The 26,542-nt window shown below is 36.3% G+C and overlaps 1 protein-coding gene across 1 annotated transcript; it reads right to left on the reverse strand.

Moving 5' to 3' along the window:
* Window positions 1-1,218: 1,218 nt before the first annotated feature.
* Window positions 1,219-24,693, reverse strand: LOC131431122 (E3 ubiquitin-protein ligase TRIM45). Its single transcript, XM_058596634.1, has 7 exons — window positions 24,041-24,693; window positions 23,672-23,898; window positions 16,186-16,373; window positions 15,849-16,061; window positions 15,187-15,724; window positions 1,782-2,308; window positions 1,219-1,680 (listed from the first exon to the last, which is right to left on the reverse strand). Exons 1-7 carry the CDS (start codon window positions 24,682-24,684, stop codon window positions 1,429-1,431), a joined length of 2,589 nt encoding a protein of 862 aa, XP_058452617.1. The 5' UTR covers window positions 24,685-24,693; the 3' UTR covers window positions 1,219-1,428.
* Between the last annotated feature and the right edge of the window lie 1,849 nt (window positions 24,694-26,542).

The following is a 26,542-nucleotide window of genomic DNA, read 5'->3' on the forward strand; positions in this document are numbered from 1 at the left end:
AATGTATGAAACTATGTGAACGAACTACCACGCAAACCAAAAACTAGGTGCTGAAAAGCCTGGCCTATGTCGAAACCGATTTCGTGCGGCCCATTCAGACAACCCCGTGCTGTTACCCAAGCCGAAATCTATCAATTGCTCCAAAACACTATACATGGTAAAAGCTTTCTCCGGAACGACGAGCTTTCGGTTTTCAGTTGTGCTGGTGAAGTATGCGCATGATCGAATTTAGTGCATTTCTCAGTGCAGCACAGTAACCGGCATCTGTGCATCGATTTCACTCCGCTGCCGTGTGCCGCCTTAGAGGTTGTGTGTATGAGTATTACTTATGTATGTCAATTCTTCACGTCGGTTCGATTTGTTCCGCATAAAGTTTTCAACTACTACTCATAATTGAGGTTTTTTCCTATCGTAATGCTAAATATGCTTTATTAAAATAGACATGCTTTTCACACTATCACATAATTTTAGTTTCTATCTTCTTCAATTCTAATCAAGCTTGTGATAAATTTACAACGCAAAAGTCAAACTAAAAGAATATGATTTTATAGATATGAATTACGAGCGAGAAGATATCGAGCATCAGTTTTCCACAAGTTATAACATGGTGCTTGTATACTTATTTATTTGGTTACCTACTCCGACGCATAACACAAAACTCTTGAAAATCTACGTGATAGAAATGATAGAATGGAAAAATGTGAAATCATATATTTATGGTATGAGGAGAAAATTCTGATCATGGTATGAATTTCGCTGAGAACATCTGTATAGCAAGCAACGCTGGAATCTTATTCTCGTGTACGAGATATGAAGGACTTCCATAAACTGCTAAATTAAAAACGTCGAAAGTACCGAAAACATGACATGAATGTGGTTTATTTCACCTCGAAACTCGGTACGCCCGACTTGTGTGCTTTTCCACTGTGACTTCGGCAGCTTGCGATGGTTGCAGCTAGCCGACAGAGGAAAGCAATGCAACCATCGTCGTAGAACCCATCCGATAAATTATACATGGTTTGTCCCTTCCGGCGTGATAGTCAAGCAGCATTCCCAACAGAATGTGTTGATTAATTCAGTGATACCAGTATGTCATCGGAATTACAATCGCTCGAGCTAGCATTGAATCGTCGATATTTAAATTAAACTATTTCTCTTCTGGAAACAATTCATTCTGACACAATTCGGAACAGCTGCAGGTTCAAAATAACTTTGGAGTATTCAGTAATTTATTATGCATTTATTATGTATAAACTAACAGCTAATATTTCAATAATTTTATCAAAAAAAAAGATCAAATTTGTTGTAGAATGTGTTCCATCCTCCTATGCTTCGTACGAAACCGTTCACCGGAATGAGAATCTAATCAAATAGCATTTTTATGACCCAGCTTCTATACAACAAAGCGATCTCGTTGCGACACATGCTTCAACCACCTTTACCGGTCTTTATCGTCGAAGCCACACAATCGGAATACTCCTTGAGATTGGCACAGCAGGACCAGTGCCGCTGACCGGGATGCCCTTCGTGCCCATGTCCACAGCCTCGATACCCGCCAGGCATGATACTACCGCACGCACAGGTGCTCAGTTTCGATCCGTTGCTCGAACAGAACGAACAGCAGTGATACACGCCATAGTGTGCCCGTAAGTTATGGATTCGCAGCACATACGGACAGCCCTACACTCACAGAGGGGGCGGTGGACACCGGGAAAGAGAGAAACAAAAACAGTAGCACCATAAACCACTCTTTTTACAGCATTCAGCAGCATATTCCTTACCTCAATAACTTTCCCATCAACGGAAATCATCAGATTCATAACACCTGCCCGTTCCGGCACAAATGAGAGCCGGTAGGAGCCGTCTCTTTTGTCAACGATGCTGACCGAGATGACTAGGCTGTCGTCGTCCCGGTAGCGGAGATCAGTTTGGACCATAATCCCGCCGTGATTCATCGATTTACCCTCGTAATCCCTGGTGACGAGCGATAGTTCAACCTTTTTGTGTACTTTCAGGCACGTAAGCCCGACGCAATTCTCCAGCGAACATTTTCTTGGATCCGCCTTCTGGGTCGTTACGACCCCGTACATGGGAATCCGGTTCTGGGCTTTGGCACACGGTGCCATCTCCTCCGGCAGGAATTCCAATGTGTCCGTCACCTTGAAGTCGAGCGTTCGGTTCGGTTTAAGACATTGCTCCAAGCGCTTCAGCACGATACTGACAAACACCAAATTTTCCACCTCATTTCCCTCGTTGATGATCTCTTCGGTAAATTCAATTGCCGTACGTGCATTCTTCGAGCGTTGTTCTGCAAACGACCGTGGCCATCCGAAAGAGAGAGAGAGAAAATGTATAGGAAGGTATTATTATGCGTCAATGTTTGCCGGTGCAATAAATAGTTTGATCGGGATATAGATAACGCTGTGAGCAACTTTATCGAACATAAAACTACCACTGTTCAGTACGTAAGGGGTGCAAACAATAAACTTTCTCGATAGTTTGAAAATTCAATACGTTTCTCGTTCGTGACACACTGTAGATATGAATTTACGCTTGGAGAGTACTATTGATTTGAAACATCAGTTATTATCTCGAAAAGTTTTCTTATCAATCGTTAAAACAATTCTGCTCAAAACGATTTTTTTTCTTTAAAAAAACTGTCCGTGGTGTAGAAAATCGCTCAAAAACATGAACGTTCCCAAGAGAGCTTTTGTTTTCGTGATACTTGATTGTGTATGTGCAACACATGTCGAATGCAGAAATACAGCAAGGTATAAAATCAAAATCTCTTTGGATTCATTTGATTATTCCCAGCTCTTAAGAATCAGAGTGAGATCCATTTTGGAGCTTTTAATGAGTTGAAACAGTAGAACAAATTCTGCAAAAGGAATTTATTACCAAAATGTTGCTTTTGGGATTTTGTTACCTTTCATTTGATTTTGAGTATGTGAAAATAACTTCCACCATCTCTTACGAAATGTAGCTCACTTTTATTTTCCATTTTCGACTTTGTCGACACAAATCCGAATTATGAAACTAAAACCTTGCAAATTTGAAATTCAGCTAATTCTTTGCACTTGAGTAAAATGTTGGAAAATTTTTCTCTGCACAACTTTTAAGGGAAGGTTAGGGTCTAAATGAAAAAAAAACACATAATTTTTGCGATTCTATTTCAGAACTATCGTTCAGCAAAATAGACTCAAACGTTTTGCATAATACAAAGCATCATTCGCACAACTTTTTGTAATTTTTTCTTGAAAAAATATTGAAAGCCATGATTTCCGGTGTCCACTGTATCTTTGCGCAGACTTCAGAAGTGAACAAATTATAGCAGCATAGATAGAGTAACAGTTCGGCTGAAAAGTTGTTTTCGTTTAATAGAAACACACATTTTTTGCCAAAATTCGTTTTTATTATTCAACATAATTGCCATCAGAGGCGATACAGCGATTATAGCGATCTTCCAACTTTTCGATACCATTTTTGTAGTACGATTTGTCCTTTGCCTCAAAATAGGCCTCAGTTTCAGCGATTACCTCTTCATTGCTTCTAAATTTTTTACCAGCGAGCATTCTCTTGTGGTCTGAGAACAGGAAAAAGTCACTGGGGGCCAAATCTGGAGAATACGGTGGATGAAGGAGCAATTCGAAGCCGAATTCGTTCAATTTCAGCATGGTTTTCATCGACTTGTGACACGGTGCATTGTCTTGATGAAACAAAACTTTTTTCTTCTTCAAATGAGGCCGTTTTTTTGAAATTTCGTCCTTCAAACGCTCTAATAACGCTATATAATAGTCACTGTTGATGGTTTTTACCTTTTCAAGGTAGTCGATGAAAATTATACCATGCGAATCCCAAAATACAGACGCCATAACCTTACCGACCGATTGTTGAGTCTTTCCACGCTTTGGGTTCGGTTCATCACGTGCAGTCCACTCAGCTGACTGTCGATTGGACTCCGGAGTGAAGTGATGGAGCCATGTTTCGTCCATTGTTATATATCGACGAAAAAAATCGGTTTTATTTCGATATAACAGCTCCAAACACTGCTCAGAATCATCAATTCGTTGTTGTTTTTGATCGATTGTGAGCTCACACGGCACCCATTTTGCACAAAGCTTTCTCATATCCAAATATTCGTGAATAATATGTCCAACACGTTCCTTTGATATCTTTAGGGTGTCAGCTATCTCGATCAACTTCACTTTACGGTCATTGAAAATCATTTTGTGGATTTTTTTCACGTTTTCATCGGTAACAGCCTCTTTTGGACGTCCACTGCGTTCATCGTCTTCGGTGCTCATATGACCAGTACGAAATTTTGCAAACCACTTGCGAATTGTTGCTTCGCCCGGTGCAGAGTCTGGATAACACTCATCAGGCCATTTTTTGGTATCGGCGGCACTTTTTTTCATCAAAAAGTAGTGTTTCATCAACACACGAAATTCCTTTTTTTTTTCATTATTTTCACAATAACAAAAGTAGCTTCACTCAAAATGCAATATCTCACAAACTAATAATCAGACAGCTGTCAAATTTATACACGTATCTTTTGAAGGTTGGTACTAACTGAAAATGGTATGGATTTAATTCTAGTGGCGCCCTCTCATAGAAACGATACGAACTTTTCAGCCGATCTGTTAGATGATTTTCTAGACCCCAACATTTCTGTCTGATATTTTTATTTTTTTTTTGTGGTTCTTTATTTATGGTGCAGTACTTTTTGAATGACGATGGACACGGACTTTTAAAACCTGCTTTCGAGAAAAATGCGTTCAAAGTTATTTATCTATAATATCTAAGGAAACAGTTTTTTTTCTAGAGAGCCCGTAGGATTAAACATTTTCAAAAAATCATATTTTTTCTTTTGTATATTGTTATAATGAAACATTTCAAGAATTTTTTAAGACAATCGAGGCAGAAATCTTGAACCTGTGCCGAGCTTTTACTTCTTCGCAGTATGAGATAAGATAAAGGCCCATAGCTTGATGAGTTTAGTTCCGATGGTCTTGAAAATTTCATAGAACATTCTTGGAATGTTTTACTATAAGCAAACACAAAGAAAAAAATAAATGACTTTTCAAAAGTGTTAAACCCTACCCGCCCCTTAACCCTTATGCACTCGAATGGGTACCCGGGTACCTTTTCGAATTTCAAAATAAGAAATTTCTGAGTTAGGTTTAAACTAAGATTCTGCAATTCGGTCAATTCCAAGAACTAGTTGGACCATAACTTCTCATGCTTTGACTTTTCATTTTACAGTAAGGGGGGTCGAATGGGGGGGCTCAAATTTTTTTTATTACGTAAACACCCGAATGGGTACCCGGGTACCCACAAATAAAAATGCTTGTAACTAAGGCAAATTCCATCCGATTTGAATTTTTTCAGTACGGGTAAATTCAGAAATTTATCCACTTTTCGATGGCCGTGTATATTGCTGTAGTAGGTTCTTCTGGTTCCCGTTAATCCGGATTTCCGTAGAATGTTCCGACACTTGTGTTTTCCACCATAAATGTCATTTACTAATTTGAAACTTTTCCAAACCAGCTATTTGAGAAAGGCCGTACCAAAATGAACCTTTTGTAGAAAAATGACGTCATCTAAAGGGTAGTTGGCCTATTCTGGACTTACTCTCATAGAACGAAAAAAAGGAAATATAAATGAGAACGAAACTGTTTGGGAAGTAACTTCGTGATGTTTCGAAATGTTTGTTGCCAGAATTAAAAATTGTATTGCGTGCTCCTCGCAATAGGCCTGAAGTACATAATAATTTTCAAACTGAAGATAAGAAAGTGAAGTATATAAGGGAACATACATAAAGTACGTCACGCGTTTAGGGGGGAGAGGTTTCAAAAATACGTGACAATACATGGTGAAAAGATTGAGAAATGCTCGACAAAGGGGGAAAGGAGTGGTAGAAAAATTCAAAATTTTATGTTACGTACATAACGGATGCCCCCTGAAATATATAAACATAACAACTCAGCATAGCACTTGATTTCATATAGCAATTCTTAGATAAGATTACAAAAATACGTGAAATCCGTGTATAAATGCCTCGATGTCGGAACTCATTTAGGATATCCGGGTTCCTGGGAACCAGGAGCACCATGTCCATCTTTATGGGTACCAATCCCAAAGAGCTTAAGTTCCTGAATCCAACAGTGCTAAAATTACTTCAATCGGTTGAAAAATGCTCAACTTACAGCGATTTAAAAAAATGGGTACCCGGGTACCCATTCGGGTGGTTAAAGGTGTTTTTTTTTTCGAGTGCACAACGGTTAAGGGCATCCAAAATTACCGAAGAAACATTTTCACAGATATATTTTGGAAAGGTACCAATAAGTATATGAAAAATCTGTTTCAATTCACCTAGTGGTGTAATGATGCCTTTCTCATATCAATCATATAATATATAATACTGTGGTTTTCTTTAAAATAATTTTCTTCGATTCTTGAAAGAATAACTGAAATCAATTTGTTTGACCGTCTACTGATAATAACTATCAATTGGAGGATATTTGAGGTCGATTTAGATTTTTTTTACGGTTTGTTTCGCCCTTGTCAGTGATGGTATAAAATTTTTAACACACTTTGTCCTCCGGATCCGGAAGTCGGATGAAATTTAAGAATTCCGTATGGGACCACAGGACCTTTCATTTGAACCTAAGTTTGTCGCGCCATCTATGAGAAAAGCTAGAAAACATATTTTCATTTTTGTGCACATTTTACCCCATAACTCCGGAACCGGAAGTCAAATCAAAATGAAATTCAGGAATTTAGTATGGGACCTAAAGAGCTTCCATTTGAATCTAAGTTTGTAAAAATCGGTTCAGCCATCTCCAAAAAAAATTGGTGTATTTATTTTCACAATTTTTTAACATTTTACCCCATAACTCCGGAACCGGAAGTCGGATCCAAATAATATACAGGAATTTTGTATGGGACTCCAAGACCTTTCATTTGCATCTAAGTTTGTGAAAATTAGTTCAGCCATCTCCGAGAAAAGTTAGTGCAAAAAAACGTTACACACACACACACGCACATACACACACACACACACAACCACAACCACAAACACACACACACACACACACACACAGACATTTTGCGTACTCGACGAACTGAGAATTGTATATGACACTCGGTTAAAAGTAGGTTTTCACAGTAATTGCATAACCTTTCTATATGAGAAAGGCAAAACATACGAAATGCATTGTATTGTATTGTATTGTATTGTATTGTATTGTATTGTATTGTATTGTATTGTATTGTATTGTATTGTATTGTATTGTATTGTATTGTATTGTATTGTATTGTATTGTATTGTATTGTATTGTATTGTATTGTATTGTATTGTATTGTATTGTATTGTATTGTATTGTATAGTATTGTATTGTATTGTATTGTATTGTATTGTATTGTATTGTATTGTATTGTATTGTATTGTATAGTATTGTATTGTATTGTATTGTATTGTATTGTATTGTATTGTATTGTATTGTATTGTATTGTATTGTATTGTATTGTATTGTATTGTATTGTATTGTATTGTATTGTATTGTATTGTATTGTATTGTATTGTATTGTATTGTATTGTATAGTATTGTATTGTATTGTATTGTATTGTATTGTATTGTATTGTATTGTATTGTATTGTATTGTATTGTATTGTATTGTATTGTATTGTATTGTATTGTATTGTATTGTATTGTATTGTATTGTATTGTATTGTATTGTATTGTATTGTATTGTATTGTATTGTATTGTATTGTATTGTATTGTATTGTATTGTATTGTATTGTATTGTATTGTATTGTATTGTATTGTATTGTATTGTATTGTATTGTATTGTATTGTATTGTATTGTATTGTATTGTATTGTATTGTATTGTATTGTATTGTATTGTATTGTATTGTATTGTATTGTATTGTATTGTATTGTATTGTATTGTATTGTATTGTATTGTATTGTATTGTATTGTATTGTATTGTATTGTATTGTATTGTATTGTATTGTATTGTATTGTATTGTATTGTATTGTATTGTATTGTATTGTATTGTATTGTATTGTATTGTATTGTATTGTATTGTATTGTATTGTATTGTATTGTATTGTATTGTATTGTATTGTATTGTATTGTATTGTATTGTATTGTATTGTATTGTATTGTATTGTATTGTATTGTATTGTATTGTATTGTATTGTATTGTATTGTATTGTATTGTATTGTATTGTATTGTATTGTATTGTATTGTATTGTATAGTATTGTATTGTATTGTATTGTATTGTATTGTATTGTATTGTATTGTATTGTATTGTATAGTATTGTATTGTATTGTATTGTATTGTATTGTATTGTATTGTATTGTATTGTATTGTATTGTATTGTATTGTATTGTATTGTATTGTATTGTATTGTATTGTATTGTATTGTATTGTATTGTATTGTATTGTATTGTATTGTATTGTATTGTATTGTATTGTATTGTATTGTATTGTATTGTATTGTATTGTATTGTATTGTATTGTATTGTATTGTATTGTATTGTATTGTATTGTATTGTATTGTATTGTATTGTATTGTATTGTATTGTATTGTATTGTATTGTATTGTATTGTATTGTATTGTATTGTATTGTATTGTATTGTATTGTATTGTATTGTATTGTATTGTATTGTATTGTATTGTATTGTATTGTATTGTATTGTATTGTATTGTATTGTATTGTATTGTATTGTATTGTATTGTATTGTATTGTATTGTATTGTATTGTATTGTATTGTATTGTATTGTATTGTATTGTATTGTATTGTATTGTATTGTATTGTATTGTATTGTATTGTATTGTATTGTATTGTATTGTATTGTATTGTATTGTATTGTATTGTATTGTATTGTATTGTATTGTATTGTATTGTATTGTATTGTATTGTATTGTATTGTATTGTATTGTATTGTATTGTATTGTATTGTATTGTATTGTATTGTATTGTATTGTATTGTATTGTATTGTATTGTATTGTATTGTATTGTATTGTATTGTATTGTATTGTATTGTATTGTATTGTATTGTATTGTATTGTATTGTATTGTATTGTATTGTATTGTATTGTATTGTATTGTATTGTATTGTATTGTATTGTATTGTATTGTATTGTATTGTATTGTATTGTATTGTATTGTATTGTATTGTATTGTATTGTATTGTATTGTATTGTATTGTATTGTATTGTATTGTATTGTATTGTATTGTATTGTATTGTATTGTATTGTATTGTATTGTATTGTATTGTATTGTATTGTATTGTATTGTATTGTATTGTATTGTATTGTATTGTATTGTATTGTATTGTATTGTATTGTATTGTATTGTATTGTATTGTATTGTATTGTATTGTATTGTATTGTATTGTATTGTATTGTATTGTATTGTATTGTATTGTATTGTATTGTATTGTATTGTATTGTATTGTATTGTATTGTATTGTATTGTATTGTATTGTATTGTATTGTATTGTATTGTATTGTATTGTATTGTATTGTATTGTATTGTATTGTATTGTATTGTATTGTATTGTATTGTATTGTATTGTATTGTATTGTATTGTATTGTATTGTATTGTATTGTATTGTATTGTATTGTATTGTATTGTATTGTATTGTATTGTATTGTATTGTATTGTATTGTATTGTATTGTATTATATTGTATTGTATTGTAGAAAAAATTTTTCACCTCGGTTTTAACAAATAGGTCTTTAGCCGAGGGCCCTTGCAATTATTGAGTTTCTTTTATACACCTGTAAGTCTGGTTTTTGAATGGAGAAGGATCATTGTTTTACAGGAATCTATTTCCAAAGATATGACAAAGACCTACCAAAGAATTCCACAAATTTTGATATCACAAGATCAGTTTGAGAGCCGATCGGAACCATTTCAGCTCAGTTAACCGAAGATACTTCAAAACTCCTACAAACTAATTTATTTTGATACGACTAATTTATTTGTTTGTTATAACACAAGAATCGAAAACATAGTTTATCTTAAACTCGAGTCCTATCTATAAGGTTCCATTTCTGTGACAAGCTATCATTTTTGTTATTTAGTAGTTATTTTCCAATATATTTTAAGAAGCCATTAAAACAAAAACAAAAACATGTTGTTGTGAGACAGTGGTGAATCGATACCTGTCTTATATGAGTCATATTCTCATATAAAATATATAAAAAAAACGAAAAAGTTTGCTTGTGTGTAAACTAGTATAACCTACAAGATGAAACAGTTCTCAGATCGGTTAGGCCATCTCTAATACCGTTTTCGTTTTTGAACCTACACGCGGGCGACTCTGACTCCGAGTAAAACGAACACGTGGTAAGCGTCCTAAACAACAACTCATAAAAAAGGAAAAAATAAACAAGCTCGCATGCGACCCGAGAAAATGTTCAAAGCAAAACTACGCGATTGAAGTTCGATCTAGAGCGACCCCAGGTTGCTAAAACAAACATCTCAAAAAATGTTTGGGCGGCTCTGATTATTAAACGAAAACTGTATAAGAAAACGAAGTGAGTTCCACTTCCAGTTCAGTGACGAAACAGTTAAGATTTTTTTCAATGTAGTGCAGTTAAATGCAATTTATTTTTCTAAGCGTTTAAGCTCATTCCGCTAACCGCTCTAAAAAGTTATTTTCAAATTTATTTACGATTTTTCTTCGTCCTTTTGAGCAACAGCATCAAACCTTTTACACTTATCACCTTTAAATTTCGGAACAAGAAGTCAGATTCTGATGAAACTCAAGATTATTTGGAAGTGTATTCATAGCATCAGAAAATATTTAAAAGTTTTGAAATATATTTTATCACACTACTGTTTTTTAGTAATGAAGAAAAAGATTCTCTTCACGTTGAAGTGCTTCGGTTTCTTATTTTTACAAAATGTGTATAAAAAAAATATTGAAGTTTTTCCTAAAAATAAATTAACAATCAATATGCGTTTCCATTGAAAATCAGTTAGAAGAAAACTCATGGAACATAACTACTAGAGCTAAGCAACAGGCGTTTCCTTCCAATAGAGCTTCAATGAGAACGCATGGTTGATTGAAATTTTATGCAGAAAAAAATATAATATAGTGGTCGTCCACATTTAAAAAATGAAGAAGAAGAATTTTAACGCGTTCAAAAATTATATATTTATTACAAAAAAAACCAAAATGGTACCAACATCGTATGAAAAATATATTTCGAAATTTTTGAATATTCTTTCATGCTAGAAATACATTTCCAAAAAATTTAAGCAAATTGTAAAACTTACTGACAATTCTTAAAACATTCCTGATTTTTTTTTTTTTTTTTATTTTCCGTTGAAGCGGTTGCTTCATAAATCAAATGAAATAAAATCCAACATGGCAGTTACCGTTCTAATTCGCAAATCGAAGTTCACAATCTGCGTTACGTCCGAACGAAATGACAGATTGCTTTCGGCGACGCAGCAAAATTTTAGTAATGGGTTGCCCGATGACATGCTAATGAGTTGAGAGTTTTTTCCGTTTATGAAAGGCTTGGAAAGTTGGAAAGGTAAAAAAGCTTTGCGAGTTAGAGGTTAGAGGCTATAGGGTTGAAAGTTTAGGAATGTTTCATTTAAAAAATCAAAATATTATCATTCCAACTCAACCCGAAGCAGGGCTTGTATTGTGAATCCTCAAACGAACGAAGCAACAAAAAATATCTGCTGTGAACACTTTGCTTGACATGGCTGAATGAGAGACCTATATTAGAGAGAAACTGGATGCGTGAGAGTATATGCTACTGAGCAGACCAATTCCCCTTGCCAAGTAAATCGTCTGTGCTCTCATTCTCAGTTAACACATGAACTAAGCAATCCATGACAATGTAATGAAATGAAGGGTTCACTCTCGTTAGTATTGTACGAGAAAGAAGACCATGCCTCACGATGTGCTACAAGACGCGAAGCAACGTCATATAGGCAATGTTTACGGTTTATTTTAAAAAAGTAGGTTTACAGAAATCATTTTTAACATAATGTTCGCATTCCAAGACCAAATTTGATCACATTTCAAACAGACTTTAAACATTTTATAGCAGAAATTTTGCATTTGAGCCCATTTCAAAACGATCCATTTGTTTCTTGGCAGTTTACACTGTGTACATATCCTAGAAACACTAAAAGCAATGTTCTTTAAATTAATATTCATCGGAACTAGAAGTTATGAAACTAGTTTCCTCATAGGCATCTACAATATGAGAACCATTCATCAAATGCCAACCTCATGAAGCATAGGTCTCAGCAAGCGGGCATATTCATGAACTAATGAACGAACGAAGCAGCTCTCCTGGCTTGGGTTGCGCTGTGAATTCTACCTGACATACGAATGTGTGTGAATAGCACAGATAGTGAAACCCTTTCGTTCATATTCGTTGCTTCAATATGCAAGCCCTGACCCGAAGTTTACACACTTCGAAGAAACCCTGCGATATCACATCTTATTAGTTGCACATAAATGGAGCGTCGCAGTTCAAGCAAATTTACGCGGAAGAACATTTAATATTGTGTCTAAAACTTCATGACATAAAATAAATGAATACTGATATCGACCGCCGCTACTTGAACCGAGAATCATTCGATTACAAATCACGTCTGTTAATCGACTGAGCCACAGCAGCACACATCCGCTTGGCCGGTTAAAGGTGCATTTAAGATCATACACCACTACCCAAAATGTAAGTTACAGTCGGAACCAGTAAAATTCATGCTAATCTAACATTAAGTCGTTACAAATGAAATTTTCCGTCATTTGACAAATTAGATCTTTATGAATTATAAGGTTTTAAATTACCTGTAAAATTCAATTTTTTTGAATGTATATCAAATTTTGAATTTTAGTGGAACGATATTATTTTCCATTTCTAATCAAACATAATCAATTGATTGTTAGGAAACCAAGCCTTCCAAAATTCAAAATGAGGACTTTCGATTTATTGAAAATCCCTACTATACAGGGCCGCATTTGCATAGGGGCAGTGGGGGCAAGTGCCCCGGTCCCATTAAGGTGAAATGTAGCGGAATGCGTGAATCGCGTTTTTGATCAATTATTCAAAAACTAGACCGATTTTTGAAAAACTAAAAACACTTAAGTTTTCGAAATCAAATTTATCACAACTAAGTATTCTTAGAATTTTGACATTTTGCTTTGCCGAGCCGTAATTAAAATGTATAAACGGTTACTATTTCGTTCCACGGGGATGATTTTAGAACTGAAAAGTAGTGTTTGTGGCAGAATTTCACAAAGAATCTGAAAATGCAACTCAAAATTATAAAATTTTATCCAAAACAATCGAAATTTAAAAAAGTTTACAAAAACTTTTCCGCATTTTTTTTATTGCTTGCGCGCTGCTGTTTCGTATTGAGGTAGTATGAGAAATGCACGGTGGACTAGGTTGCATTATATCGTGAGCAAAAATAACATATCAAATAATGACGCGAATTTATGCAGCATTGGGTTTGTGTTAAAATGAAAACGAGTTGAATACAATAAAATGGGTATTGTAAGAAGTCGTCTATTTTCTAAGTAACTGTCATTTATAATGCTAAAAATGTCCAACTCTGTTGAGCTCAATGCATTGATGTTGCTGAAGCAATAATGTTTGGCTGTGTAACATCATATAACAGGTATTATTTTAGATTGTAGCAATTTTTATACCAAAACTAAAACTTCAACCGTGACAGGCTACTGAATGGAATAAATACAAGCCATATTATCGTTCATGTAGAATATTTGAAAATATAACTTTTATATAACTACTGTGTGTGAACTACTGGAAAAGATATCGAAAATACTTGAGTGTTCTCTTGTCTTCAATCGTTCTTTTGAAGAAGAATCCATGCTTGCTACTAAACTCAGGTATGTACATGGTTAGCAATTTAGTCAATACATATACATATAACCTCATGTTAGTCATTCATAATTACTCGTGATTCATAACTCTAGTGTAAGAGTAATCACTAACAATAACGATTGAATTAGCATATATTCAAAGTGTGAAGGATTCCATTGCATCCAGTCTTATTTACAAGTTAACATAACGAGAGGTAAGCCCACTGCGCTCAATCACTAAAAAAAGTTCTGGTTTCTATGTGTCGGTTTTTCTTGTTATGCTTTGTTCGACGGTTCGTTCAACTTTTACGACGCTACATTTCACCTTAATACGTAAAAGCGATGCTGCTACCATGTATGTATTTTTAAACCCGAATCAAACGCAAGAGTAGTTTATAGAATCATGAGAAGTGACTCAAACAAGCACATTCTGTACGATTAAAATCCATGAGAATGATTCGAAAGCAGGGTTGACGGTTGGGTTCCTTATGAATTGAAATCGAGAGACATTGTAAAGCGACTTTTCCCGACTTTGGCGAGCAGCTGATTCTGAGAAAAAATATTTGGAAACGCTCAAGTGGGACATTTTGCGTACCCGCCGTATTTTCCCGGCTTCTTCTAATTACTTGTCGGTTTATTTCTTTAGCAGAAATCGAAATCACAGAATTAAAAATTGGATCACCTCAAAAGATTAGGCATCTTTTCGAGATGGAATTCGAAAATTTCCTGAAAGGTGTAAAAATTAGTAACTAGCAAATTTCTTTTTTTTTTACCCCAAAAAAACATACCAAATAAATTTGTACTCCCAATATTATGAGATCGTAAAAATTGGCCCAGCAGTCGTTGTTCAAAATCTGGCCTATATGAGTGCAGAATTATAGAGTCACGTCGGTTACTCTTTACCACGACAATCGCACATGAATTATGGATAGGAAACTATTTTGACTGAATAAAATATAAAGTCAATCATCGTAGCTCATCGCGTAACAGTCTTTCATGTATCTCCGGTTTCAATGCCCTTACAGTCAAACGAAAATGAACTAAGTACAATTTAACAATAATGGAATAGTGAACAATGAAAATAATAATAATAATAATAATAATAAGCGATATTGACATATTAAAATATCAACAGCCGTAGAAGTTATTGCAGAAATTAGGGTACAAATCAACCAAAAAAAAAAACACTAGCAGCTCGATCTAACGGAATAGGTTGTATTTGCATACTATGGAGCGTTTCCCTGCCGGTCCTACGCGGAAATCTGTTCGCATATGTCCAACACCCGTCCTTACCCAGTTCCGTCTGCTGTGCGGTAATCATATCCATCTTGGCCTCCCGTACGTCGTCAATCTGTTTCAGCAAACTTTTCCGGTGCTCGTCCAGGGCTTCGGCGTACTCGTCAATGAACGCTTCAACGTCCCGCTGCACGGCTTCACACTTGCCGTTGATCCGGGCCGACATATCGTGAAGCCGGCCGACAGACTGCATGGCGTAGTCTTCCATCGGTTTGGTCTGCTCGATGGCGTTTCTCACAAACCTGTCGTAGATTTTACACGCTTTCGACGCGGACGTATATTTATGGTCACGGTGGACGTGCACCGTGCACTCGTTGCATATCACTTGATGGCAAGCTGTGCAGAATAATTTTAATTGATGCTCCGGATGCATGGGGCACTTAATCGAGCGTGCCTCTGGGTCGGTACGGCGGGTTTTTTTCAGCAGCTCACCAACCGTACGAACGATGTGAGCGGACGTGGTTCGCTGTCTCTGGTGGGCCTCCTTGCAAAAATTGCACAACTTTAGTGAGCAGGTCGAACAGGACGACGTTGCCTACATTCGGCCGGTGGTCACGGACGGGGGTTCGGGGGAATTTGTATTTAAAAGGGGGATTAGTACAATTTAAATCTTTGAGCTAAAGAAAAAGTAATTTAAATTGAGAAATCGCATAGCTTACCGTTACTTCGTTGGAACACAGTTCACACAAAATGTTCGGCGGAGGATTGCAAGCCGAAATTATATCCTCTATTTTACGAGCCATTACGAAGTGTGGTGGAAGACGGCTGGCTCCTCCCAGGGGTATTTCGGTTGCAACACCACAATTGGGGCAGAACAGCAATCTGTCCTTGTCACTGCACGCCATTTTGGCCCTCGAGACTCCTTTCTTAGTCTGAAAATCAAACAACTGCACTACAGAACCAGAATGCAACGTATCGGAAACGGTGCAAATCAAAGATCTTTTTGAGTGCGAAATACCATAATCAACCTCACTAACTTCAATCAGTAGCACTTACCTTCTCCTTGGACGGAGATTTCAAACAGTTTTTCTCCTTGAAGCTATGAAAGGATGCTCTAATCTGATCGAAACGTGATTCTCCACTGAAAGCTTCATGATTAGCTATACTTTTGACCGAACGTGTGGTCTCGTGTGCTGCTGCAGTCGGTGGAAGTTTTTTTTCATTTTGCCAGTTCTCATCGCCAGCTACGTACACTCAAAAAGGGAGGACACGTACATTGTCGGTTTCGGGATAGGAAACAAAGAATCAAAGAAAAACGGATTTAGTGAGCAAATCAAAAAGAATCAGCTCTCCTCGCCAACAGTCTAAGCAAATAGCAACACTCTTCGCTAGTCGAAAACCGCTAACCAGTCAGTACCCGGGACAAAGCACGAAACATCGAAACCGTCGATAAATCAGCTGTCAAACGGGCGAGGTGGGCTAGACTCGTTACAATTGAAACGGGGTGCAAATGGTGTGACGGTGGGTATGAGAAGCCAATAAAAGTCATCGCCTGCTACAACGGAAAGCACGTGTCTTACACGAGAAGTCATAAATCAGAGAACATTGAACATGCCCACCACCCCCAGCTAAGTTAGACCTACTCGTAGGCACATACATGAACACGGCGGGGGTACGCATGATTGAATAACATAGGCGAAACCACATTAGTACATGTCTACATATCACTATACACTCAGGAAGAAGGTTCGCGGCTTGCAATTCCGATGCACTAGATATACCGGGAATGAAATAATATTATTAATATATCGACTTTTTGGAACATGTTCCTCTGAGATTTTCGGATACCAATGTTGAATCTTGAACGGCAATTGAGAATCCATTGCCGGTACCATGATTAAAAATCATTATATCATGAATAATGTCTATCATTTTCATGATATCAATCATTTTACTCATGAATTGCCCTGTAACTTCGGCACCGAATGACAGATCAGAGAAAAAATTCCACAACAATTGAGATTTTAAAAGCACAGCCTGGGTATTCTATTATTCAATTTTGTCATCAACTAACAAGAGGGAAATAATTGTTAAATTCCAAGATATTAGCTTAATTTTTACAAAGACACAAATCAAAATTTAAATTGTTGTTTTAATACTTTTCAAACTGTAACTTCGGAACCAAAAATTGAATCTAAATTCAAATTCAATAGAAAGTTGTAAAACATTTCGTTTGAATCTAGATACATGAAAATAGTTTGACAAAGTATACAAAAATTTCACCTTGCAGTTTTTTTTTCATTTTTTTTGTACATTTTATCCTATAATTCTAAAACCGGTTGTTGGATCCAGATAAATGTCGATGTCAGATTATAATACTGCAAGACCTTTCATTCATATCTTATCTTGTGGAAATCGATCAAACGGACTCCGAGAAGCATTTCACCCTAGCAGTATCAGAAAATCGAATCCTCAGACAAGTCAATAACAAGGTGTGACATTACAAGGTCTTTCATTTGAATCTAAGCCTATGAAAATCGGAAAAGCTATCTCTAAGAAAATTGAGTCTATATTCTTTTAAGCCGGTACACATTAAACACCGTTACTTCAAAATTGAAATGCGGATAGAGATATAATTCAAAAGCAGGCAATGGTACTAATAAGACCTTCCATTTTAATTTTAGCTTGATAATTTCGGTCTCGAAATCATTACAATTTACAGACAGTCTCGACGAACTGATATAATACATACCTTATGATCAAAAAAGAACCGGAATTTTCCTTTTAAAATTCCCGCGCTTGTCCAATCGGTAAACTTTTATTCTCTCAACGTTGGCAACACTTTTAATACACATTCTGTCAAATTTTGACGCATATCGTACGATTAGTTTTTGTTTGGCGTATATACAAAGAAGTTGAAAAATTTTCGTGTGGCGATTTATATATTGGATGAAAATTTAGAACAACGTGCGTGCATCAAATTTTGTGTTACAAATGGATTTAAGTGTTCCGAAACGTTGAAAATGTTAGAAAAGGCCTTTGCTGAATCGTGTCTAGGAAAAACACAGGCATACGAGTGGTATAAATGCTTCAAAGGTGGTCGTACAAGCTTGGATCATGATGAGATCCCTGGCCGCCCAACAACATCTTTTACTCAAGAAAACATTGAATCAGTGAAGCAAATCGTGCTGCAAAATCGTTCTGTACCGATTAGAGGGATTGCTGTGTTGTTGGGCATCTCTTATGGATCAGCCGAACACATTGATCACTTCTCGGCTGGAGCCAAAAAAGCTGAATTTCATTCAAAAACAGCGTCGTGTTGATGTGGCCAAAGAGATGATTTCCAACGCAGATAGTGACCCCACATTCATCGAATGCATCATAACTGGTGATGAGGTGTGGATCTATGAATATGACGTTGAAACCGCACAACAATCGACCGAATGGCGCTTTGAAGGCGAGCCGTTGTTCTAAATTTTCATCCATTATAAAAATCGCCACACGAAAATTTTTCAACTTCTTTGTATAGACGCCAAACAAAAACTAATCGTACGATATGCGTCAAAATTCGACAGAATGTGTATTAAAAGTGTTGCCAACGTTGAGAGAATAAAAGTTTACCGATTGGACAAGCGCGGGAATTTTAAAATGATAATTCCGGTTCTTTTTTTATCATAAGGTAATACATATTAGAAACCCAAATAAAGTGGACAGGTTTCAATCAGTTATATACCATTCGACTTTGTTCATCGAGATGGAAAATCCATGAGTGTTCATGTATGTATGCATGTTTGTTTGCATGTATGAGTATATGTGTTAGAAAAAGTCACTCATTTTTCTCGCAGATGGCTTAACCGGTTTTCAAAAATTTAGACTCAAATGAAAGGTCCTATAGTCCCATACCGTAGAATTTCATCCGGATTCAAGTTCTGGTTCCAGAGCTATGGGGCAAAGTGTGTTTGAAATTGCATATCGGCATTTAGAGAAAAAAATTCCAAATTTGGCTAAAAACTATTTCAGGTTGTGTCAGTTACTTGCTAAACCAAACGACTTCGGTTATGCCGATTTCTAGTTCCCAGTTACGAAAGTACCGGAAATATTCACAGAAAAAATTACGAATTTTACAAGTGACATAATTCTACAAACGATACAATTCATAACTACTCATTTTTTTGAAAGGAGGAAATATTCCACTAGTACAGAATTTTACATGCTCCGAATGTAATTTACACTCGGCTACCAAGCGCCACTGTATGGATTGACATGTATTAATTATCATCAAACAGATTTTGACTTCTATGGTTCAGACGATTAACGGACGTGCTTTATGATCTAATGCTTCTCGGTTCAAGTTGCGTTGTTGCTATCGATCTTTTGTTTTTTATTTCATTCCATTTCAAGCCATGTAATTTTCAAATCGCACAAGTTGACATGGTTTTGAATATAAATCTGTGTGAAAAACGACGCTCCGTTTGTGTGTATATTATAAAATGTCATAAATCACTAGATTTTTTCAAACTGTGTTGCTCAAAAACTACAAAACGGAACTCACTCATTCTTCTCAAAGCAGACTTGACTGATTTTCACTTCGTCTTAAATGAAGAGTCTTGTAGTCCCATGTGTTGCTATTGAATTTTATTCGGATCCGACTTCCGGTTCCGGGACTATAGGATAAAGTGTATTTATAATTGCAAACCGTTATTCAAAGCAACGATCCAAAAAAAGGAAAAACTCTTCTCAATCTGACATAATTGTTTACAAATTGAAAAGGTTATGTTAGTTCATACCTAAATAAACTTTCTAGCTTAAATTCAAATTAGAAATAAAATTTTGGGACAGAATCCTCTAGTGATATTTGTGAAAACTTGAGTAATATGAGAAAGACATCATCACACCACTAGGTTAATGAAAACAGGTTTTTCAGCTGCAATTTGACCGTTTAAAATTCGCACACACCCAAATTATTCGAACTTTTGATCAGTTGAGTAATATCAATTGAAATTTTTCGATGGCGAGTTCATTTCAGCAGATGCGCTGAAGTTTTCAAAACGACGACGAAAGAAGAGAGCGTGCGCGAAAAAATTTCGCACAAAGTACTTTAAAAATTATTATGCCATCGGAAGAAAGTTGGAATCGCGAATTCCATGGTATCTGGTATCATAAATGGGGTCGAAGAACGGCTCACTGTTGATCGGAAGCAAGGATCCGGAAAAAACACCAGGTCAGCAAAAAACGGTCTCGAACGTGTGATTGGGGCCTTCAAACGGAAACTGATCGCCTCAATCTGAGATGCGGCTAAATCCCCAAACTGGGATAAAAACGGAATACGGTCGCAAAGAGCCGTGTCCGAAAATTATACGACCAGACATGAACAAACCTCCCAACACAGAACATGTAGAAGTTTAGATTTTGGATTTTGTATTTGCAAAAAGTGGAGTACACCTTTTGTTCTGATAGGAATTGGCTTCATGTCACTACACGAGAGGCGTGTTTTTTTACAAGGTGAAATGCATTTACGCACAGAGTGTGGGATTCTCCACAGGACTACCACTGTATAATTGGAACTACCCACTAAAACACCTTGGATCTCCAACCCTACCTCCCCGGAACTACCGTTAGGTATTACTTCGGGGAGGAAGGCTATCGGTGCTCAAAGCACCCTTCCCGGCCTTATGCGTCGCCATGTACGTCTGCGTCGTTCTGTCCTAGCTTTGGACCATTTATCTCTCGACTTCGAGCCACTCGCTTCGCTATAGGGGATCGACCAGGAGGATATCGGTCCGGCGATTCCAGACACGAGGGGAATGTGGTATAAGACAAATGGTACCGTGCCAAAAGATCTGAACCCCCAGAACACTCCAGAATTTCGTCCAACATAAAATACTGGCCCATTATGAAGGAGCACCTTCTGAAACAACCTAAAGTAGCAAAAACTGGAGAAAGCATGAGTTAATATTTTACTTTACTCAGGAAAGTTGATGATCCAAGGGGATATTCTTTGGATAATTTCAAACAAAGATTATAGCATTGCATTCCATTCTCTTTCTGGCCGATGCATTTTGCATTAAGCAGCTCAATTTGAACTGCTATGCACTGATTAGTCAAAGACGAAACGTGAACATATGGAAATCTGTTATGTGCCCTACCACAAAATTTGGTAAACCCCTGAAACTTTAATGATTTCTTTTTACTTCTTGAAAACATTATTATAAAGGGATAAAAATTCGAAATTTCGAGAAAGAATTCTGTGTGTACGGATTTTTAACGGTACACCCTCTAATTGCGATTAGAAAATATTGAGCCTCATTTTTGAGCAGTGAATACTTTCGAATAACAACGAATTTATAAATATTGGGCAATCGTTTTTTATTTTAACTCAATCCTGATTTGGTTTCTTCATCCATGGTAATTAAATCAATTTCTGGTATTGCTCGGCAATTGCTGTGGAATGTACTACTGGGACCCAGATAGTCGAGTGTAATGTACCATTCGAATACTCCGTCAAAATTAAAAAAAAAATTCTCCTTGAATTTTGGTCCCGGAGTTACGAGTTAATGACTGCGATTGGCTCCCATTTAACGCAAGGACCAATAAATTAAATTGATTCTCGAGTCTTGAAGGTCAAAAATAAACGAGCTTCGAACCCAAAACGCCCGAATTGACACTAAGGTTGCTTAGAGTTTCTTAAAGATAAGGTAAGTAAGATGGACTAGTATAATCGGGTTTTATTCAATGTCGGATTCTTCAAAACTCATATTGGACGAGTATGGAACCCAGTTTGAGAGAACTGAACGGCTGAACATTTTTATCACCCACCACTGCATCTTTCTGAAGCCGGAAGTTGGGTATTCAATATAATTTATTTTATAAAATTATAAGACCTTCCATTTGAATCTAGGTTGATGATAATCGGTCAAGGGGACTCTGGAAAATCGATGTAAGATGCAATTTAAATTCTTTTACTTTCGGCCCTTTCAGAACCGGAAAACAGGTACAATTTGTATGGCCTAAGTCAACTAAGACCAACTAAGAATTTTTTAACCAAGTTTATGAGATTTTGTCTGTTTTTTGCACCGTTCATTTGAATTTCTGGTTCAATTAGCTAGTATTCATTATACTTGAATTTCGGAACCGTAAGTCTAATATTTAGATAAATCAGAAAAAATCCTATAGGACCATAAGACCTTTCATTCAAAGTTAAGTTAGTAGAAATTGGTTATGCGATCACTAAAAAACTGATATCAGATCGATTTCTAAGTTTGTAACCGTTACTTCTGGTGCTTTCGGATCAGAAAACTTGGGATCTTGGCCGCCCAGAAAGGGTAAAGGGGAGAATCCCACCGGACCCTGAATGTTTCAGTGGTCCGGAAATTCGGAGGTTTAAAATTGTTCTTATAAGAAGCTTCGTTGACCATAACAAAAGAAGATTGAATATAATTAATCGCAACATAATGTCAACGCTGTAACTTTTTATGTACAAAAATAGAATACAAATCTCGTTTAATATCAATAACAAATAAGTAATTTTATACCACTTGCTTTTTTTATTTTCATGGCCCGTGATATTGTAGTCCCTTCTGGTCCAAATTTTTTTCAATGGTTCTGCTTGGAACCGATTTAAAAGAAGTGAGCTGGTATCGTCTAAGGAGACCTATACAGTGGAATAGCTTTGAGCCCAGCTTCAAACACTCTTCAAAAATCAGTCTCTTGATTGATACAATGAAACAGTTTGCCATTCTGAAACATCTACAAAGCTCCACCCAATAGAAGTATGTGATGGGTGATGGCTCTGCAATCACTGCACAAACCGAATTTACTATCAATACACTAAAAGTCAAGTGTCTTGGACCATTCAATTAATCCGTCGAGAAAGAAATAAATGTCTTCAAGTGTTCTGATTCCGGAAGGGTAATCAAACTATATCGTATTTCAAGTCTTGAAGGTCAACGACAAACCAGCGTCCACATTCCAAACTTCCGAAATGAAACCAACGTTTTTCAAGATAATGGTGAAAGATAGTTAGACTGAACGATTGCTTTTAACTCTACCTTTCAGTGTCAGAAAGCCATTGAGATTCGAAAGACGAATAATTACAAAGTTAACACCTTCCGAAACCGAAAATCGGGAGCGAAAAAAATGCTCGTCTTTGACAATGAGATTTAAAATTGATTTACATTTATCCCCAGTTCAAAATAAATATTTAGCTGAGGAAAAAATTTTCGTTTCCATTAAAAATTGCGCTGCTCGGAAGCTGATTCACTATTTACAATTTTAACTAATATGAAAGCATTGACTTCGACTGGAAGAAATTTTCTGTACAAATTACTCATTAGACATTACCCGTTTCACATAAACCCTTATGAAGCTACAGTTTCCATGGATAAAACATCAAAAACAGTAACCACTTTGAAAAGTTCAAACGTCCAATAGCAATTCCAATCACATTCCATCCCACCCTACAAATATCGAAACGACTAAACAACCTAGAAGCACACCGCAGTGACGTAGATTCCCCTCCCTCTACTCATCCCGATCACCGTACTATCATTCGCCACGCCATCCGAATCCAGATCGACGCTGCCACTCTCGTTGATTCGCCTCCAGAACTGATTACTGCCCGCGTGGCTCGATGCCTCCAACTCAATCAAACACCGCTTGCAGAAGCTGTGCAGGCAGTCCAGCACCCGAGGGTCATTGCATATCCGTTTGCAAATACCGCATACGTACCTCGGCGGTAGAAAATCTGTAGGGAACTGGTCATACACGGTTCTGGAAAAGTTTATCAAACGATTGTCCAATTACTTCGTTGCCAAATTGCCCAAACTCGCACAGCTGACACGACATGAAAGTTTGGCCCTGTGCCTCCTGGTCAGCCGAGCGAATTCGAGCACTGAAGATCCAGAAGACCTACAGAATTTCATCAAATCTCTTTTGCGGCACTTTATCCTGGACATCGTTCCTGTCCATCAAATCGCGCTCCTCACTGGCCATTGGCAGTAGAATTCTTTTCGGTATGTCATACATTCCCACTGTCGGTGGAATGGGCATTGAATTTTCCACTACTAGCTGCTTCTCCAATTCACCCTGATAGCTGCGTAACGAGTTCCCTCTCAGGCTCGATTTCCGCGTTGCCCCCTTCCATTCCGATGACACGTTTCCGACCGAACTGGATTTTTTCGCATCACACACCATGCCACAGCTCGCCGTATTTCCGAGTTGTTCCGGTGTCAAATTAAAAGTCAATTTCCCATTATTTCTGGAAAGTGCTTCCGCGTCCTTCGCATCCTCGAAGCTCTCTCTGAGGATGCTACCCTGCTTGAGAATCACCACTGCTTCCACGTGCTCTTCTCGTAGTCTCACGTATCGGTCCGGGCCTCGGGAGGTCTCGCAATCACTCTCCTCCGAATTGCTCCGTTTGGACGAGCCGAAAGCGTCGATTTTCACTTTTTGCACTTCTGTACTATCCGAAACAGCTGTGATTGAATTCACCGCGGATCTGTCAGACCCAGCCACTACTGCACCACTGGAACTGAATGCCATTTTTTTTGTTTGCATATACTGGACCACGATTGGAAAAATACTGAACAGTTCTTTTCTCCCCCGTTGGCCATTTGGCGGTGGGTTGCCGTACCGGTAATTTAATTAGTTGTGGCACGGTCGGAAATGAGTAAACCAAAGTCCCACGTTGCATCGGTCGGTTCGAGGTGTAGAACATAGATAGACGATAGTTAGTGTTAGCGGGATTGGCTTTGAACTGTTGAAACCACAGGAACTGCCAACCGGTGTTCTCATTATCCCTGCAACATGGTGACATGCTGGTAACAAGTTTGGCAATGATTTTTTTTTTACGCTATTCATTTTCCCTTTCAACCACAATGCATGTGTAATTTTCCATGAGTCTTCCGGACCAAATGCCAACGAGGATGTTAAATATGGGAAACATTTGCATTAACTGTCATTGTATCGATTTAAATTTGTCGCAAAAATGTTCATAACAACAATGCTTATTAATAGCATGAGAGTTCACCATCAGCTTGTAAATTTGAGAACAAAATTCGTTTCAGGGAAATGAAACGATGATGAGAATTTTATCGTGAATATCTGCATGTTCTCAGAAAGAATTTCTGTGATTTATAATAGGATGTTTCGTTTTCGTTTAAATCTACAGTGCATACAAAATAGTCAAACGAACGTGCCTCTTTAGCCAATTTGCTCAGATTTCGGATGACAGTTCAGAAACTGTATAGTTGCGCAAACGCTTTGAGTACGAAGTTGGCCGACACATATCGGTGAAGAGGTACTATTTGCTTGTAACGATGCAGTTTGGCAGTAGGGATGGTGACGGATTAGTCCTTAATGTCAAGAGATGTATCTGTTTTGGCAATAATAAAAACAACCTCAATATAAATTTTCTTTGTTCCTATTGAGAAAGATCAATAGAATTGAAAAGAATTCACCGGAGAAGATAAGATACAACAGAAATTGCAGGTGGGTAATGTTAGAGTCATTATCAAGAGCACGCAAACAAGATGTTATGAAACAGAAAACAGAAACGGCTCACTTTTTCTTTTTACGGAGGATCAATTTTTTTCAATCTTCAAATATCAAATATATTAAATATTTCAACAGGTTTAATAACAATCGGTTTATTAGTTCCAAAAAATCTAAATAATGAGTTACTTAATTACTAATCAAAGTTGATGGCATTTTTTCGAATTCGAAAGATCAGTAGAAAATGATTTTCTTTCATGTGGAGAAAACAGCACAAAATATGTGCATCATCTCTAGCTTCTTGAATAAGCAAGTTCATCTGACTTGCAATCTGCAGGAATCAAGGAGTCAAATCGGTGCTTGCGCGAACTGCACATACTAGGAAGCAGAGCTTAAAATATTATCGCATTCTCAATGGAAGAATCTAACAGCCTCATATTTTTTCACTGTCTCATTTGCAAATGATCGCATCATTTGCACAAAATGAGACGTCTCTTATTACAACAAAAGAGGAAATCAATGACAACGTCAATGGTTCCCCTATGACAAGACGAAACCAAAATATCGTCTGCAGGCTGAATCAGTCGAATTTCAATTCTCATTTCTTCATCGACATATTGGAAATCGGTGACGTTTGGCTATAAAGAGTGTCTAAAATATGATAAATCCAAGTAATTACTTCTCATAATCTCTTTGAAAACCAAAACTACTATAGATATGACCACCAACATGTAGAAATCATTGTGTGTCGTTTTTCTGTCATTGTCGCTTGAAGTTTCAGTTGAATATCGACATTGCACAGTATACGTTTATCACTGAAAAACGAAAATGACTGAGACGGTAAATGAAAGGAAGAACACAATTTCGAAGCTACTGTTTCGCTTATGTCGATGACTGGACATGAATCTCGTTCTCATAATTT

This window comes from Malaya genurostris, chromosome 2 (genome assembly GCF_030247185.1).
Source record: "Malaya genurostris strain Urasoe2022 chromosome 2, Malgen_1.1, whole genome shotgun sequence".
Taxonomy (NCBI): domain Eukaryota; kingdom Metazoa; phylum Arthropoda; class Insecta; order Diptera; family Culicidae; genus Malaya; species Malaya genurostris.